Below are 20,667 nucleotides of genomic sequence, written 5' to 3'. Positions count from 1 at the left end.
ACAACACTGCTACCAATTGCCAACTCAGGATAATATACACCTGTACACCTCCCAGCACTCTGGGAGAGGGAGGAATGATGGGAGGAAAGGTTTAAGCCTAGCCTGGGACATTTAGAAAATTAGTGAGACCATGTCTTAAAATTTGTACCAAACCTAAGCTTTTACAAATGTATGAAAATATTGATCTTTAAGAAATCTCAGAAATCACTGAACAAGGTACATTAATCACTATTAATCTATACATATTTTATCTTTTTATAGACTTAAAAAGTGTATCTTTATATGATTCTTATTATTATTTCAAAATAAAAATAGTAATCCCTTGCTCAAATTCTGGTACTAAATATAAATTTATGACAGAAAAAAAAAATAAACCAGAATGATCAAAATCTCTTCATACTGAACTACCCAAATCCTAAGAGGATATATTCAGCAGCATATCTACAGTCATCTAAGTAAAAAGCCTTTAAAAAATTGAAAGAGTACAAACACCTGGAAGCACATCAATGTCTCCATGATGGAAACCTTATGCTAGGTGTGCTGACTAAAGTACACATGCAAGAGAACTTCAAAAAGGTTTCTCACTAGAAAGTCAATTTTGGACTTTTCATTTTTATCTTTTTTTTGCTCTCTTTCTTCTTTCCTTTTTTCTTCAGACAGGGTTTTGCTATGCAGTTCAGTCTGACCTTGATCTTCCCTTGTAGCCCAGGATGACCTAAAACTCACCACAAACTTTCTGCCTCAGAGGTCTGGAATGACAGGTGTACAACAACATCCCTGATTGTGTTTTACTCTTTAAATTTTCTCCAAAACAAAACTCCTCAAAGTTTTTGATATTCTCAAAGTTCATCAGGTTGGTTATACAAAACCAAATCAGAAAGTACTGAAAACACCCTGAAGGACTTTCAAAATCCTCACCAACATATAACATAATATAACATAACAGAGCATAATATAGTATAGCAAAATAACACAAAACAAAATAAAAAAGGAACCACATAACTCTGCTTTAAACATGCTTTGAAAGATACAGCAAGAATTTCTAAGTTATCCATACACCAGCAATATGATGCATTTTCTTTGAAATAATGTCAGTATCCACTCAAATGCTTGTGTAAGAATGAGTGTGGCAACTTCCTTTTGAAGTCTGATCCAAAAACATAAAAAATGGCCATCACAAGATGGTGACAGGTGCATGTGCTTGGTTCAACCACATAATAGTGGGTGGTGGCAGCACAGAGAGAGTCCAGCATGGAAACACTGCTTCAAGGAGACCAACCAAAGAGTATTACAACTGAAAAGGCTCAGCAACATCCCCACTAGGAAAGGGAAACTACCCATCAGGGACACAAAGCCCATGTCTGATTGGCATGGGAGGAAAGGAAGTGACAGCAGCAGCTAGGAGACAAGTTCCCCAGGAGTGATGCACATGTGTCCTTCTTCAGAATGGAGTGATGATGTCATCTCCCCTTTTACTCACCACCTGCTGTCCCCCCTCCCTGGAGGTCAGAGTTTGGAGCATTACAATGTATAGCTGATTTGAACATCTAAGGATGAATAAATAATCATTCCTAAGCACGTGAGAGTAAAACTGGCTATGAATCCTCCTCCCCTGGATATATGGGGTTTATAACATGAGACCTTCACATTGTTTGGTAAAATTATTATGGGTATTTTGCTTCCTAATAGAACTGAAATGAAACTAATATAAGCCCAAGAAAGGAAGTCATCCTAACATTTGACGAATCTTTAACAGAAGACAATGCGTCTTTCATCCTCTGAGACAATGGATCCTTTGGATGGACATTTGTGTTTGGCACCCAGCCTGACACATCTGAAGCATCTACATGTTTGCTGCATTAAAATGTTCAAAGTGCAGCAAAGTCTAAATGTATGCACAGTTTTCTAGCATTTTAACTTGTTGTTTCTAAGGAGGACATAGATTTGTTCCACAACAAAAATAAAGGTGATATCACAGAGGAAGGCCAAATTGTGGACCCCAGTGCATGACCTCACTTCCTTGGTGACAGGTCCAAACAGAACTCTGAAGGCTCAGGTCACCAGGCACCTTGGTCTGGTGACAGTTGGTCTTTACAGACAGTTGGCTCAAGACAGTGAACAGGGAGCAGGTTATGCTGCTTTCCCAGGACACGGAACCCCAGCCTCAGGATCCGGCATAGGTAGACCATGTGGGAATGGCTGAAAAAATGGTTCACTCATCCCAGAGCCTTCAGGATGATTGCGGGCAAATGCCAAATGACAAGGGCATTAAAAGACAGGGCTCACTGTCCGCAGCCTTCTGGCACCCAGAGGCAGGAGAGAGACCAGGACAGGTGTCACAAGACTCATCCACAAGCCACTCAGACTCACTGAGTCCAGCAGAGTAACATTAAGGCCTGACAACCACTGTGAATCCCCCTACACAATTCCTGCCCTAAGTCAAGTGTGACTGGGTCTGACAAGCCCTGAGGGCAGATCCTTGTGGGCTGGTGCAGGTCCTGGGAGGATGCAAGCCTGGGCCACTGTCAGGTTCCCACCCAAGCCTGGGCTGGCAGAGCAGAAGAGCAGCACCCCTGTCTAATCCACAGTCTTCAGATTCATCTTCTGTCTTCCTGGGTAGAAATATGGGACAGAGCTGTCTGTCTTACAGAAATATAATATTATCTATGTTCACAAAGAAAAACCAGTGTTGTCTCAGAGCCTCAGAGTCTCTGGCTTCCTGCCAGAAGCTATACTCTGCCTCATAAGAGTGGCATAGAGGAGAACAGTCTAGAGGCGGTCACAAAGCTATGTGTTCCATGGCTTTGCAGCAGACTCTGGAACCCACAACAGGTGCTGGCCCAGGCACAAAGTGTGTGTACAGAAAGGACTATAGAGACTCTCAGATGACAGAAAGTTATCTTTGGGTCAGTGCTACACTGTACTTAACTGTCAGCATTTGCATGAAACTCTAGCCAGGGTTATTGACTCTCTGATTATCCATGGAAATTTTAAAAATGTTTTCTAAGGAAAGTAGAAGAGGAAACAGTTATGTACAGCTATGTTTCACTGCAGTACACTGACAGCTCTAAACCCAGCAGACAATGTCATGGGGCTGGGGATATGCACATCACCACCTCAATAATGCCAAAGTTTCTACAAATGCTGGAGGTAAAATATGGAAATACTTTAACAACATAAACAGTTGAAATAAAATATCCTGAATATGCACTTAATATAGCAAATATAAACTAGGCGTGGTGGCTCTTGGGTGGAGCCCAGTACTTGAGACACTAAGAAAGGAGAATTGTTTGAGACCACTCTGGGTTACAATGTGACCTAAAAGCCAGCCTGAACTTCATAACAACATGCTTCCTCAAAAAGATAAAACATCAAATCTAATGAACGTAATAGTGTACTAGTGATGGCCTTGTGACATTAGCATGACTATCATATTTGCACTGACCTGTAGTCTACTGGAAAACCTAAGTCACAGCTGACTTCACAATAAAATTTCACGTCATATATCAAATGGAGTACACTATTGAGTATTTGTTGTTCGTCATTGGTATTTGGTGGTGATGGAGCAGTGCTTGCTGCTGCTCTCCACAGAAAAGTGACTATTGCTGCAGTAACAGGAATCTGCATGAATCACTGCAATATGTCCTTAACTCTTTGGGGAGGAGACCCACTAAAGGAAGCACTGCACTAATGAGAATTACTAATTTTAGTCTTTTGAATACTCTAAAGCTGAATTCAGTAGTAGTTGAACTACTTACCTACATTTCCATCAAAAAGATTAAATAATTCCTTTTCTCCTGTAGTCTCCTGAATGTTCTTTAGATCTTATGGTGAGGGGTTCTCTCTGCAATGAAATGATGTCCCTATTTGCATTTCTCTATTGTGCAAAAATGCTCAATAGTTCTTCAAGTATTTCTTCGCACTTTGTACATATTCTGAAAAATGTGCATTCCTTTCATGTTCCTATTGGTTTTACATGTCAGCTGTCAGGGAGTAATAGGCAAAATTTCTCTCATTCTGTAGTTTATTTCTTCATCCTTTTGGTTTGACTTTTTTGTGGCTTGTATGCTTATGCAAGAGGATTAAAATCTTACAAGGTCCTTTTTGCTTCTTTTGTCACCCTATCTTATTTTCTACACAAAACAGCAGGAATAGTATTTTAAAAATGTATTTTAATACCTCTATATTCAAAACATGGAATGTCTGGCTCTTTCATGTTTCACTATGTTTTACTCCAATAGAGGCATATTTGAGACTGCTGCACAAATTACCAAAAAAGTACACTTCCCGAGTAAAAGAAAAATCACAATTTGCAGTAGTGATTATTTTACCCTATCGTACATTTATATTCTTGACCTCAATGTACTTGTTTCTTAAACTTCAAATGCAGGCATAAAAAGAACTGTTTCACACTCTGCTAAACCATATAGCAATTGCCTCCCAAAGTCAGCTTCAAAGCCATTATCATCCCATCTCATTCTCTCCTGATGCTTGAACTAAAGAAATCATCTTTAGCCTAATCTTTATAGGTAACTCCTTACCAATGCAATTATTTAAATACAAAATGACCAAAAAGTGCATACTTTTTGTTAGTTCTTATAAAATAACAAGGAATATAAAAGTTACAATTCTACTGTATTCAATACAAGAATGAATGTGTTAAACTGACAACTGCCCAAATGATGCTCAGGATGGTCACTGCGAAAACAAATGTGTTTCACAAGTGATTCTCCGGAATAACTGCATATGGCCAACTGATAAAAAGACAACTACTGATGTGCAATTGTGAGTATTAAAAAACGTTAATGCTGGGGAAGAAAGGGAAGAGATTTAAAGCATTAAGCAACATCTGCAGAACTTGAAGATATATTTGAGACAAGGTCACTCTAATTGTGTAGGTTAGACTCAACTTCTTCTTCCACTAATTTAAGCCTGCTGAGGTGCTAGCATTACAAGCATGCATCAATAGGGCCAGCAAGATTTACTGTCATGGTAAAATGAGAAAGTGCATGTACTCGGGATATATTCTTATAGATTCAGTATTCTATTATTATCTGTAATACAAACTCCAAATATTCCCATTGATGGTAAGCAGAAATATGCTGCAGGGGATCTGGCCACATGCTGTAGTGCATGGAGGCTAACAATGTACTTCACAGTGTCTTTTACTTTGTGAAATATATCAGGTTCTTCAGGTACAAAATAGATATAGTTTTAGTGGTGATTACATAAGAGGTGAGTAATTTATTTTCCCAAGAATAATTGAGACTTGGGCAAGCTATCTTCACTGGATTAGGAGTATTTATGCAATGTTCACTTGTGTTTTCACGACACCACAGTTTTTAACAATGTAATTCCTAAGCAGATTTTGTATTCAACAACACTGCATTAAACACGTTACGAATTACATGAATATTAAAACGGAAGTGAAAACCACAGGCCACAGGAAACCAACTGGGACTCATGGCCCAGTGTATGTGTTTAAAGATAATCCGTACACACCACAAACGTCATACACTGGTCCTTATAAACAAAGTGATATGCCATTGTATAAATTCACAATTCAGTAAAACAGAACACAATCTGAATCTTAATTTAGCAAATTTACTTTTTACTTTGGTGACAGCTCAAAATTTAGGTTTCCCTTCATGCCATTACTTCAGTATTTTAGGAAAAAACAGTAATAATTACAAAATATATAATGCTTTCACAGCATCAAGGAATAAAATAAAGGCATTTGCATGATACAACCAAAAACAACCTTTACCCCCCAAACAACTCCATATTTAAGAAAAGTTGATTTCAAAGTATGGTTACTCATAAATCATGCCAAATTTTATAATTTCTTGAGATATTGATATATATGTATATGTATATATATATATATATATATATATATATATATATATATTGTGATGTGCTATGGGAGACAAGTTATGATTCTGTCAGTATGGCACAATCAGAAATTCACAGTAGTATGGTTTACATTTGGTACATGTGGGAAAACCTTACTAGCAAATAAAGATGTAATATAAACATAACAAGTAAAATTCTGATGGTTAGAAAAACAAAGGTTTACTTAAATGACAAATATTGGCTCCACTGAGAAACAAAATCAGGCAACATAATTTACATGGTATGATATCCAGTGATGCTAGGAAATCAACAGATGTCTTGTCACAACTTGGAAAACGTAACATTCATTAATGTACAAGTTATGTGAAAAGAACACAACTTTTTCAAAAACACATGCTCCAAGCTTCTATAAATGTATATCTTAATGCCAAATATTGCATCCACTTCAGAAACATCATTTATGAAAGAGAAAATGAAGCATGTGCATCAAAAGATTAAAACAAAGCCATGTTAATATTACAATTCCCCCCCCAAAAATAAGAGACTAGACTAATATCACTCTGAACAGTGAATAATAGTATTGCTCAATTTTGTATCATAATGCTACAGAATTAGCATTGGGTTTCTTAGTGTCACTTCTTCTTCAGAGTATCTGTTCATTACATTATGCATTATATTATTTGTTCCAATAAATAGGTTATAAATTCTTCCCATGTGTGAATCTCTATGTGTATATCTATGCTTTCTGTGTTATGGGGGAAAACAGATCAAAAGTAGACAACAAAACAAATTCCTAGAAAATCATGATATGAAAGAGACATATAAGACCACAATATTAGGTGATATACAGTACCTTCTATGCTTTCTCTTGTTATTTTCAATAGAATTGTCCACATCATCAGGGACTATATAATTAAGCATAACATTATATAGCTATTTTTATAAAAACACAACTTTGAAGACATTGTAGGATGTGAAAGCAGTTAATAATCAAACCTGATGTAGAACCCGTGGTTTCCTGCCAGTACCAGTGAGTCAGGCCAAGGCATGGAATCCCATCCCAGTCTGGAGGAACTCCCTTCCTCACCTGGGGACCAGGTGGTTGCCCTCTGTGACCAGTGAGTTGGGACCAGCAAGTCAGAACCAGGGAGTCGGGCAAAGGCACAGAATCCTTTTTGAGACTGGGGAAACTCTCTTCCTCACCTGGGGATAAGCCCACAGATTCCTTCCTGGACCAGCGAGTGGGGCCAGGGAACAGATTCCAATTCCAGTCTGGGGGAACTCCCTACCTTGCCAGCAAGTTCAGCCGAGGCATGGAATCCCATCCCAATCTGGGTGAACTCGCTCCCTCACTTGGAACAATACTTGAAGCTTGAAAATACAGCAAAATGACAAAATGAAAGACCAAAATGCAATTTCAAATATCCATCCCATTGCAAAAAAGCCTAGGAGCCATGTGCATAGAATAAAACACATTCCACATAACTGAAATACCTGAAATAATAGTAACTGAAGTAAAGAAGCAACTTTGGGAAGCATTAAAGAAATTCAAACTAGAAATAATCTCATAGGTAAAAAAAGAAATGTCAAAAGAAATGAAGGAGATTCTGAACATATCAGAAGAAGCCACAGTTAAAAAATTGGAGGAACTAAACAAAAAGATAGAATCCCTGGATGAACTCTATAAGAAACAAACAGAATACATAAAGCAGATGCAAAGTGATATACAGGAAATCAAAAACTCCACTGAAAGTTGTAAAAACTGCCTCAATGAATATGAAGATAGAATCTCAGACCTCGAAGACAAGATTGCAGCCAGTGAACAGGAAAGGAAAGATCTTTTAAAAATAACAAGAAATCAGGAAATAACTATTCAACACCTGCAAGATGATGCAAAGCAGGACAACATAAGGTTGATAGGGATAAATGAAAAAGAAGGGGACAATGTAAAGGATGTCAAGAGGATATTTAGAGAAGTAATAGCTGAAAATTTCCCAAACATGAGATTGGAAACTGATATGAAGATCAATGAAGCATATAGAAATCCAAATAGCCATAACCGGAATAAATCTACACCCAGACATATAATAATGACCATCCCAGAAATTGAGCAAATGAATAGAATACTAAAAGCTGTCAGAGAGAAGAGACAGATCACCTATAAAGGAAAAGTATCAGAAGCACAGCAGACTTCTCAGCACAAACAATGAAGTCAAGAAGAGCATACAGCAAAGTATTTCAGATCCTAACGGAAAATGATTTCCAACCTAGACTGATGTACCCTGAAAAACTGTCCTTCAAACTCGATGGAGAAATAAGATACTTATATGACAAAGAAAAGCTGAAAAACTTCATGATCAACAAGCCAACTCTGCAAAGAATACTGAAAGACAGCCTAGATACATTTAGGGAAAAAGCACTAAACAAAACAGACAGTTAAAAAGAGCAGAAAGATAAGGACACAACAGCAGAAAGATAACATGTCAACAACAAACCAATATATAACAGTTCTAACCATTAATGTAAATGGTCTCAATGGACCAATTAGAAGAAACCGACTGGCAGAATGGATTAAGAAACAAAATCCAAACATATGCTGTCTACAAGAAATCCATCTAAACCCAAAAGGATATTCACAGACTGAAAGTCAAAGGATGGAAAACAATACTTCATGCAACAGGAACCAAAAAAAAGGGGGGGTAGCTATTTTGTTTGCAGACAATGTGAACTTCAAGCCAATAATGATCAGAAGGGATAAAGAAGGTCAATACATACTGGTTAGGGGAAAACTCCAAGAGGAAGAGAAAGCTATCTTAAATTTATATGCACCAAACTCCAGAGCACCCAGTTATATAAAACAAGTACTAACAAAAATGAAAAATCAAATTACCATTAACACAATTCTAACAGGAGATCTTAAAACACCATTGACACCAATTGGCAGATCAACCAGACAGAAAATGACAAAGAAAAAAAAGAACAGAATTGAACCTGTGAACAAATGGACTTAACACATATACAGAGTATTCCACCCAACAACAACAGCATACACATTCTTCTCAGTATTACATGGGTCATTCTCTAAAATAGACAATATATTAATTCACAGAGCATATTTAAATAAATGCAAAAGGGTTGAAATTATCCCTTGCATGCTATCAGACCATACCATTATGAAATTAGAAATTAATGATAAGATATTGCAAAAATCTCACAAACACATGGAAACTGAATAACACTCTTGAGTAATCAGTGAGTCACAGAGGAAATTAAAGAAGAAATTAAACAATACCTACAAACAAATGGAAACACATATACAATGTACCAGAATCTGTGTGATGCAATCAAAGCTGTCCTCTGAGGAAAATTTATTGCACGAGTTTCCACATTAGGAAAACAGAATGAATACAAATAAATAACCTGATGTTATACCTCAAACATCTAGAAAAAGAAGAGCAAGTCAAGCCCAAAGCCAAAAGAAGAGAAGAATTTATAAAAATCTGAGCAGAAATCAATGCAATAGAGACTAAAAAAAAAAAAATCCAAAAAATCAATGAAGCAAAGACCTGGTTCTTTGAAAGAATAAATAAAATTGAAAAGCCCCTAGCCAACCTTATTTTAAAAATGGAAGAAAAAGTTCAAATCTATGCAATAAGGAATAAAAGATATGAAATTACTGCAGACCCTATTGAAATACAGAAGATCATCAACACCTATTTCAAAAACATCTACTCTCAAAGGTTTTATAACACAGAAGAAATAGACAGATTCCTAAAGCATATGAAGTACCAAAGCTAGGTCATGAAGATGTAAAACTACTGAATAACCCAAATTCTATCAATGAAATTGAAAACGTAATAAAATCATTACCTACAAAGAAGAGCCCAGGCCCAGAGGGATTCACTGAAGAATTCTACAAGAAATACAAAGAAGACCTAATGCCAACACTCCTCAAACTCTTCATTGAAATGCAAAGGCAAGCATTCCTTCATAAATTGTTCCTAGAAGCAAATATCACTCTAGTACCAAAACCGGAGGAGGACCCAACTGAAAAAGAGAACTACAGACCAATCTCCCTAATAAACAAAGATGCAAAAATCCTCAATAAAATATTGCCAAATAGGATGCACCATATTAACAAGAAGATCATATACCATTACCAAGTGAGATTAATCCCAGGCATGTAGAGATTGTTTAATATATGTAAATCAATAAATGTACTACACCATAGCAATAGAGCCAAAAGTTATAATAACATGATCATTACTATAGATGCAGAAACAGCTTTTGATAAGGTCCAACATTCATTTATGATAAGAACCATGCAGAAAATTGGAATAGATGGTCCTTACCTCAATATAATTAAGGCCGGCAATCACAAAACAGCAGCCAGTACCATACTAAATGGTCAAAATATGAAGGCCTTTACTTTACAATCAGGCACAAGACAAGGATGTCCCTTATCACAGCTCCTATTTAATATAGCACTGGAAATACTGGCCAGGGCAATTAGAAAAGAGAGAGAAATAAAAGGCGTAAAGATAGGAAAAGAAGAAGTTAAATTATGATTATTTGCAGATGACATGATACTTTATATAGAAGATCCCCGAAGTTCCATTGAAAGACTCCTAGATATAATAAATAAATTCAGTAATGTAGCTGGATACAGAATCAATACTCAAAAATCAATAGCATTCCTATACACTAACAGCAAAGTCACAGAGACAAAAATAAGAGAGGCCACACCCTTCACACTAGCAACCAAGAAAATGAAATATTTAGGAATTACTCTCATGAAAGAAGTGAAAGACCTATACAGGGAAAATTATAACACATTGAAAAATGAAATTGAAGATTATCTCAAAGAATGGAAAGACATCCCTTGCTCATGGATAGGAAGAATAAATATTGTGAAAATGGCCATTCTCCCAAAACTTTTATACAGATGCAATGCAATCCCGATAAATATACCATGAACATACTTCATAGAACTTAAGAAATCACTCCTAAAATTCATCTGGAATGAGAAGAAACCTAGAATAGCAAGGACAGTTAGAGGCAGCAAAAGCAAGGGAGGAGGCACCACAATCCCTGACTTGAAGTTATACTACAAAGCAACTGTAGTAAAATCAACATGGTACTGGAACCAAAACAGAGCCGAAGATCAGTGGAATAGATGAGAAGATACAACCACCACTACAAACACACTCAACTACCTTATTTTGATAAAGGGGGCAAACATGTTCACTCGAAGAATGGCATTCTCTTTAATAAATGGTGGTGAAAAACTGGCTCTCCATATGCCTAAAACTAAAACTAGACCCATGCTTATCACCATGTTCGAAAATAAAATCTAAATGGATCAAAGATCTAAATATTAAAACAGAAACACTAAATCTATTGGAAAATAATTAGGTAAAAACCTTGAAGACATAGGAGTAGGTAGAGAATTGATGAACAGGACTCAAACCGCATGGGAAATGCTTCCCCGAATCAGTAATTGGGATCGCCTCTTATTCAAAAGTTTCTGCACATCAAATGAAATCTCCAGTGTAGTGAAAAGAAAACCCACAAACTGGGAAAAAATCTTAGTGAACTGCCCCTCAGACAGAGGACTTCTGTCTAAAACATATAAAGCATTTTAAAAAAGGAGATCACCAAAATTCAAAGACCCAATCCAAAAATGAGCATCTGAAATAAATAAACAATTTTGAGATGAAGAAATACAAATGACAATTAAATACATGAAAAAATGTTCACCATCAATGGTCATTAGAGAAATGCAAATTAAAGCCACACTGAGATTTCATCTCACTCCTGAAAGAATCGCCAAGATCAAGAAAACCACCAACAACAAATGTTGGAGACGCTCTTGGTACAAAGGAACTCTCCTGCACATTTGGTGGGAGTGTAGACTGCTACAACCATTGTGGAGGTCAGTCTGGAGATTTCTCAGAAAGCTGGGACTGGAAGCACCTTTTGACCCAGCTATTCTACTTCTAGGCATATTCACAGAAGAACTGAAAGCATCATTCCACAGTAATATATGTGCACCCATTTTTATAGCAGCACAGTTTGTAATAGCCAGATCTTGGAAACAACCTAAGTGTCCATCAACTGAGGAATGGATAAAACAGTTATGGTGTTTTTATACAATGGAGAACTACTCAGCTATAAAGAATGATCACATTGACATATAAATAAATGGACACAGACTGAGACCATACTCATAAGTGAAATGAATCAAACTCACATGTATAAATACCAAATATATTCCCTAGTATAAGAAATGATAATACATAGAAGTATGTGGTAATCATGATACCCAGTCATATTGGTTTGAATCCATATAATGTTTTCACTCATTAAGTGCAATGGTTTTACCCTGGGTTTTTCTATTTTAGTACCAAAAATAGCTGTTTTGAAGAAAATAACACATCATAAAAGCTAGTGCTGATGTAATATCATCTCCTTTGGAACTCCCATCAAATTGTTGTACATGTTTTCACTGGATTTAACATGTTGTATCTTAATATATTTTACTGTGATAGTACAAAACAATTTTTTACAGGCAAAGAGATAATATAGAAATCGTTGTTCATTTTCTGTTAACTGGCTCTAAATACCCTGTAATTCTTTCATTGTCTTGAATGGCTTCACACTGTCTTGATGTGATTGATTCTATAGTATACAAAATTATACTCAAATAATTCAATGAAAGAGGCACTATGGTGACTACTATTATGTTAGATTACCTGGTGGTGAAACCAAATGATGCTTTAATTGTCCAGTACTGACCTGTGTTGTTCTATTACAATGTCTCTTTTATCTCGATTTCCACCCTTTTTAAAAAAAATTATTCTATTTTTCTTCAATTAAAGGAAAACTAAATTAAAAAATAGTGGGATATATTATAGTAACTTTTTTTGTTTTCCTATTAATCTGATTTTAACCCCAGTATTGCTCGCCCCATCTTGTTCTGCCTGATTTTACTATATTCTATTTTGTTTGATAGTATCAAGTTTGAGAGTATAGGGAACCACTTTGTAGGCAATAAGATTTACTATGATGCCCATTGTGGTTTGACTATTATCTTCTTTTGAAATTCTGTAGGTTTCCAGTGTAGATTTTATTGGTCTTATTCTGTACTGTTTTGATCAATTCTATTATACCTGATGATATAGGGAACTCTCTAAAAATAGCAAGAGGCACAGTGGTAACCATTTTTGATCACCTGATATTCTATTTTTGCATCAAGTACTATGCCCATCCTTATGTTCTAACCAACTCTGTTTTGTTAACTCACTTGAGGTTTTGTTCTCTTCAAAAAACTAATAAGAACTATGGGAGTTAAAGAAAACACAGAAGTGTAATTATTATTGTGAAGAAGAGAGGAAAGGAAGGTGGTCTAAGGGATCTAAGTGCCTGTTTGAGTGTGTAGGAAGGAAAACCATATTACTGAGCTTTTGTTGGATCATTGAATAGAATTGTCTGCAGTCTTGCTGTAGGAATGTTCACTTTATATGCTTTAATTTTTATAATTTGTACAACTGTTTCTAAGAAGACAACAAGTATCCTATTAACTAGTGGTTTCTTACTATATTTTATTCTTGAAATTCTGTATTATTTGTACCCTTTTACTGCTTTGCTTTTTTATGTTATTTTTTTCTCCTTAAATAAAAAAATTAAACCTGGAATTTATATCATTTATTTATTTATTTTTTGGTACTGGGGATCAAACTGATGACCTCACACTTTCCAGGCAGGGGCTTAAGCCACTGAGCTAAATCCCCAGCCCCCAATATATATCTTTCACATCTTATCATCTTCAGAGTAGTTGCCTCTACTCTTGGACTTGATACCAGCAATCATACCAAGTGTGAATAAAATCAGTCAAGGCCAAATAACATTCAAACAAACCAGCTTAAAATAAGATCAGTCAGAGTAAGACAATGTTACTAATACAGGGTTTCAGTTTTAGCTAATAGGAAATTAAGGACAATTACCATCATGGTATAACCTGCCATTTTTGGGTTATCTCTCTGTGCCCTCAAATCTAATATGAGTAGACAGACCAGAACAAAATATAATCAAACTAAACAGAGCAACAGAAATACTGTAGCTTTTACATCCTAATACACTTTTAACAATGTGCTCTGCCTTCTTTTTTTAAAGGCAATTCCTCACCTTTCTCCTTCTCAGGATACTGTTATTCACTGTTCAGAGTGATATTAGTTTAGTCTCTTATGTTCAATTTCAGCATACATAAAAATAAAGATGTCTACTATGAAGAGAATGAGACACATTATGGTAATCATTATCAACTTCCCCAAAATCAGTCTTGAAGATCAAAAAAGCCTGCATCATCCTGTAATTATTTGATTAGTTCTATAATGTTCAGTATATATTCAATGCTTGTGAAGATGGAACAACTATTTTGAAGAAAACTAGAGACAGTAAGATAAAAAATGAACATCTCAGTGGACTTGCTTTGAAACCTGTGTTTCCTTAACTTGTTTCTTTATGAACTGTTCTGTTTTGTCATGTTTAATCTTACCATCTTTAAGAAGAAAAAACAAGTTTGTAGAACAGATAAGCATATTAATAAGTTTTTGTTGGATCACTGAGGTGAACAGTTTAGTGTCATTATTTGAATATCACTTTGTATGCTTTAATTTTGTAACTTGAACATTTACTTCTAAGATGACAATATGTAACTAATCAACTAGTGATTTCTTATTGTTTATTTTTCAGAAATTCTGTATTATTTCTACACTTTTTGGTTTTTTTCTTTAAATAAAAATAATTCACAAAAATATAAAAATTAAGGTTTAAAGACAAAATATTAAGTACATAGACACTATCCATACTTGAAAGTGAAAAGCCCATTTCAGTTTACCATGTTTAATTACAAGATGTCATGTTGAAGCACAAAGACACTTTAAAAAATCTAAAGAGGTATAAGTGATTAACTGCAAACCATACAAAATATGTACTTGAGTAGAGCACCATTTCAAATTTGTCATTTCTGGAAAATTTGTGAAGAAATATTGACATCAAACTTCTGTATTGATTATTTCTTCAGGTTTACTTGGAATTTTTAAAGTAAACTTAGATTTAAACTGTCTGAAATGTGCTGATTTTTCTATGTATTTAACAACAAACATGGATGGCCATATTTCTCACATTGTTAATGCCCATAGGATAAAGTGAGCTCTTTCAGATATGTAACAATGATCATGTGTGCTGAGAGTATTTTCATAACACATAGGATTTATCTCTTGTGTGAGCTTGTTCATGTATTTCACTTGCAATCTGGCTGCTGAAAGTGTCTCCACTTGCTTACGTAGCCAGTGGTTCTTCGCAGGGTGAATTCTTTCATGTGTTTTGCAATGACTGTGGTAAAACCTTTGCCACATTGTTATATACATAGGTTTTCTCACCAGAGTGGAGTCATTGATGTATTTTACAAAATCCATGTGTGGTGAAAGCTTTCCCACATTCTTCACATAAACAGGGTTTCTCAACATTGTAAATTTTTCATGTATTGGACAATGAGCATTTCTGCTGAAACCTTTCCCACATTCCTTACATATATAAGTTTTCTGCCCAATGTGAAGTTTTTCATGCATTATGCAATATGTACTTGTGCTCAAAAAATTCTCATGACGCTTATATACACTGGTTCTACCATTGCTTACATACATAGGGTTTCTCTCCAGTGTGAATTCTTTCATGTATTTTACAGTTTGCCCGTGTGTTAAAAGCTTTCCCACATTGCTTACATACATAGGGTTTCTCTCCAGTGTGAATTCTTTCATGTATTTTACAATTTGCCCATGTGTTAAAAGCTTTCCCACATTGCTTACATACATATGGTTTCACTCCAGTGTGAATTCTTTCATGAACCCTACAATATGCACGTGCGTTAAAAGCTTTCCCACATTGCTCACATACATATGGTTTGTCTCCACTGTGAATTCTTTCATGTTGCTTACAAGCTCCATGCTGGGTAAAACCTTTCCCACATTGCTTACATATATAGGGTTTCTCTCCAGTGTGAATTCTTTCATGTATTTTACAGTTTGTCTGTGTGTTAAAAGCTTTCCCACATTGCTTACATACATAGGGTTTCTCTCCAGTGTGAATTCTTTCATGTATTTGACAATTTGCCCGTGTGTTAAAAGCTTTCCCACATTGCTTACATACATATGGTTTCTCTCCAGTGTGAATTCTTTCATGTTCCTTACAACATCCAGGTCTGGTAAAAGCTTTACCACATTGCTTACATACATAGGGTTTGTCTCCAGTGTGAATCCTTTCATGTACTTTACAATTTGTCCGTGTGTTAAAAGCTTTCCCACATTTCTTACATACATATGGTTTCACTCCAGTGTGAATTATTTCATGTTGCTTACAATGTCGAGATTTGGTGAACCCTTTTCCACATTGCTGACATACATAGGCTTTCTCCTCACTGCCATATTTTTCATGGATCTGAACATTGTGGTGTGTTTCTGCTTCTTTCACATTTACATTACCTTCTGGAGTACAAAGGAATACTTCTTTACACTGATTCCAACATGCATGTCCATAGGATTTCCCTACCTTGTCATTTCTGTAAAAAAAAAAAAATCACATATCGGATTGATAAACATATTACTAAGATTTTATTGGAGATTTGAACAAAATTGTTTGCAGTCTCGCTGTTTGAATCCCCACAACATATGTTTCACTTTTGTATTTTACAATTTGCCCATGTGCTATTTCATTAACTATTTCTATGAGCATCATATGTCATCACTGTCTTTAGATTTCTTACTGTTTATTTTCACTTTGAAAGTGGTATCATTTCTACTTACTTTGTTTTTTTAGTCTTTCCTTACATTAAATAAAAAAAGAAACGTTCACAGTGAAATGGGTCTCAGTTTAATGACTGCATTAATGTAAAGTTCTGTTTTTAAAGCCTAAGAAACTCTGACCATGAAGTAACAGAATGGCCTTGTAAGACATGTTGAAAAAAAACATTCCCAAAAGACTGGTACACATTTAGAAATCTTAAAATTTGGTACCTTTTGAAATGCAGAATCTTTATCTTCACTTTGGGCATGGGTATATATGTGTATCACATACAGATCATTATGATATGTTTCCCCATCACAATCTCCCTTCCGCCCTTAACCTGTAGTTCCCTTTTCCATATGGTCAGTCTTACTTTTCTCTATTAACTCTTTCTTTTCATTCCACAATTTATATTTTGGTTTTTCATCTAAGAGAAACCCTGTGAACTTTTAGGTTTCATAGCTGAGCTATTTCACCGAAATGATGGGAGAAAGAACCAACTATTTCTCATGGCAAATGACATTATATTCTTTATTTTTTGACATTATATAATGCATTTTTTTCTTTTCCATGCTGGGAATGAACAATAGCTATTACCATAAAATCTATAGCTTTTTAAATGTGTTTTAAGAGGTTTTCACTGATCATTAAGCTGTGACATTTGAACTTGAATTTGCAATTCTGCAAATTCTGATTCCTAGTGAGCTGGGTTTACAAGAATGCACAATCACAAAGAGTCTATTAACATTTTCCTTCTCCACAAATCCAGTGATAGATAGCTAAGCTTCTTCAAGGCCTGATCTATTATAACTTGATCTGCTTTGTATATGAGTAAGCATGTATCAGTATTTTATGTGAATTTTGAATTTTTAAAAATATATCCAGGACAAGTATGAGGGGATCAATTTCTAGAGACAACTGCACACTGATATTCAGTATGAGTGCAATTAACATTCTACCAGCCTTCTAAGAATTTTAGTCACAATGGCTGATTCTTCAGAGCATGGCTTGGAAACACAAAAACTCTGTTTTATTTCAAATTCTATTGCAATCTTAGCAATTTTTAGATGATGAATGTGTTGTATTCACATATATATATGGGTAGAAAAACTGAAGAGAGAATGTCATAACTCAAAGTGTATGCCTTTCATACACATCTATATGCAATGCCATACATTTTCTTGATTTAATCCACTCATTATATATACCCTAGCTTATACGTCTTTGGAGAATATTACTGACAATAAATTGAATGGTGCCTCATTTATTTGGTGGTATTTTTCTGCTGACTCACTAATTACTCAGGAACATTCCTTCTCCTTATGAGTGCGAATTACCTTAAGTATCTCCAGTAAATTTTGCATTCGTTTTCAGCTTCCTGGATATCCCCAAGTCCTCCTGAATTGTAGACATAGAATTACCAGTGCTCATTAGAATAATACATACATATTAATAGATTTTGTTTAGAGTTATGATATAATGTGTCCAGGTCTGAGCTATTTTTAAAAATATTTTCACATTGTTTTTAATGAAACAGCGACATACAACATTCTGACAGCATGAATGACAAAAGTATTTTGTCCTTACCTATTGCAGTCATGTTCCTAAAGGTTTCACCCATTACATCTCTGTAGAGGTTCTTTTGGGATGGACTCAGCAAAGTCCACTCCTCATTGCTGAAGTTCACGACCACATCCTCAAAGGTCACCACCTCCTAAAGGATCATACATATATTTCTCACATGAAGGCTGAGACACCAGGTTTGGGATATCGTAAATTCTCTCCTACAAATCTGAATCAAAAGCAAAGTGTGGTGGTATATATCTATAATGCCAGCACTCAAAATGCTGAGGCAGGATGGTTTCAGTGAGTTCAGGGCAATTCTAGGCTCCATAGGGTGTTAAAATTTAGCTGATGTACATATAGAAAGCTTGTCTCAATAAAACAAAACCAAACTAAACAAATACAACCAAACAAAACAGCTGAATGAAGACTGATTTCTTCAAATTTAAATCCATGTTTTGCTCATTAATTTTGTATATATACACATTTTTGAAGACAGCAAGTTTGATGATAGATTGCAACTCACTGCTAATGTAACAGTGAAATAAGAGCACTGATTCTTGTGCTGAGTCATGCCAAGATTCCCTATATACTGTCTCTAAAGCAGAGCTCACAGTGAGAAGCCTGCAGGACCAGCATCCACAAAGCACAGAGGCAGATAAATATCCCATCAGTCAACTGGGAAGCCAAGCAAGGACCTCCCTTCCCTGATAAGTGGTGGCAATGTGGCAGACTATGGCCCATCCAGGGGCAAACCATCAGCAGTTCCTGAGATCCATACCGTGCTGGAATTTAGGACACTTGGAAGGCAAGCAAGCACCACTTCTCCCTGATAAGCGGAAGCAGTCTGGCAGAATGCGGCCCTTCCAGAGGGAGAACCAGCAGCAGCTCCTGAGAGCCACACCATGTGGGAACTTAGGATGCTGTGAAACCAAAGAAGCAGCCTGTTTCCCTACTAAGCAATAGTGAACCTACTGATGGAAGGTCTAAAATATAACATCCCCTTTGCCTACCCCTCTTCTCCTGTCACCCCCTGTTAGCAAAGGGAACCAGAAATCTGAGCTTCTCCTGGGAAGCAGACCATAACAAATAAGGGGGACTTCCTTGTACTATCTCTTTGAAGGCAAATATTTTTTTTATTACTGTTTTGCTCTATTCTGATTAATGGTATTGCTCTATTCAATATTCTGTTTTGATAAGTACTATAATGTTCTGTATTTCATCTCATTTTAATATACGTGTTTAAAAGAACAACTATTATAAAGATAATAAAATATGCTGTGATACATATTACTGTTATCCCAGTAACCTGTCGTGAAGTAGTGTACCAATTTCTCTGTATGATCTTATTCGGCCTTTTTATGCCTTGTTCTGTTGTAATTTACCACTTTCAAAATTTAAAAAAAGAAATAAAAAATCTCATCAATCACTTTGATAGGCTACAGATAATGTCTCTTCAAATCTCATTTAGGCCAGTGAGTATTTTGTTCTTAATATACTTCAGCAGCATTTTGAAACATGAATTTGGTTTCATAGAACAAAACATAAATAACATCCAATATGGTACACAAATAATAACTCAAATGTTAGTGGAAAATACTGTTTTTAAAAAATAAGTATATAAAATGGAACCAGGACCAAGCTGTAATTTACAGCTCACTGTCACCAAGCGATCACTTTCAATTCAGATATAAGAAATATATCTTGGGAGGCTGGTGAAGGAGTTCTTCCTTAAATTTTGGGCTATCCTAAGTTACAGAGCTGTATAAAATAGAGAAACCCTGACTGTGACACCCCACAGACAAAGTGAAACTTGAAAAGAGACTGCATAAGACACCTTTGGTTTGTTTTTAAGAATTATAGCCATACAATATGGAAAAATTCCAACAATATTGACACTTTCTGAGAAACAATGTGGATATCTGCCATACAACAAAGAAAACACTTGCATAGTTGGGTATTTAGCTCAGTGGCATGAACGCCTGCCTGGAAAGCATAGGTCAAAAGTTTGATCCTTGGTACAAAAAAATCCACATTTTACCTTCATGACACTGGGGCATAATTAGAGATAATCCAAGTTAGATCTCAAGTATGGAACAGAAAATTCATGGGTTGGCAAGGATGTGAAATACTGATTGTTGCCAGAGCTGGTGTTGATCACCTCAAGGAAGCAATCAGAACCTAACTTTAACTTCATACTTACTCTACAAACTACCTGAATTTCAGTGAAGACCCTCTCTGTTGTATGTCCTGCTATTGGCTTCCTGCATCCTGTCAGTCACTTGCACATCCTTTCCATGCTCCTCTGATCCATCCTCAGCAGGAAACCCTTCATGCCAAACAATTGATATCACTGCAAAATTTCTATTTAGAGCATCTCCTTTACACCACTTAGTAAAGTCCATT

The 20,667-nt window shown here is 35.8% G+C and overlaps 1 protein-coding gene across 1 annotated transcript; it reads right to left on the bottom strand.

Annotated features, from left to right (window-relative positions):
* Positions 1–14,693: 14,693 nt before the first annotated feature.
* LOC134474319 (zinc finger protein 791-like) lies at positions 14,694–18,395 on the bottom strand. Its single transcript, XM_063241853.1, has 3 exons — positions 18,286–18,395; positions 18,036–18,096; positions 14,694–16,474 (listed from the first exon to the last, which is right to left on the bottom strand). The coding sequence occupies exons 1-3, from the start codon at positions 18,317–18,319 to the stop codon at positions 15,544–15,546; spliced, it is 1,026 nt and encodes a 341-aa protein (XP_063097923.1). The 5' UTR covers positions 18,320–18,395; the 3' UTR covers positions 14,694–15,543.
* Between the last annotated feature and the right edge of the window lie 2,272 nt (positions 18,396–20,667).

The sequence above is a fragment of the Cavia porcellus genome, unplaced genomic scaffold (assembly GCF_034190915.1).
Source record: "Cavia porcellus strain 051 isolate PalLab524CR breed Dunkin Hartley unplaced genomic scaffold, mCavPor4.1 scaffold_32, whole genome shotgun sequence".
NCBI lineage: Eukaryota > Metazoa > Chordata > Mammalia > Rodentia > Caviidae > Cavia > Cavia porcellus.
Note: the sequence above shows the minus strand (reverse complement) of the source record. Positions and strands in the feature narration are given on the sequence as shown.

Coding starts and splice junctions, on each gene's coding strand:
- LOC134474319 (XM_063241853.1), bottom strand. CDS start 18,319: ATGGGTGAAACCTTTAGGAACATGACTGCAATAG. Junction 18,097..18,285: donor TAGGAACATGACTGCAATAG/GTAAGGACAAAA, acceptor TCTACAATTCAG/GAGGACTTGGGGATATCCAG. Junction 16,475..18,035: donor ATTTACTGGAGATACTTAAG/GTAATTCGCACT, acceptor TTTTTTTTACAG/AAATGACAAGGTAGGGAAAT.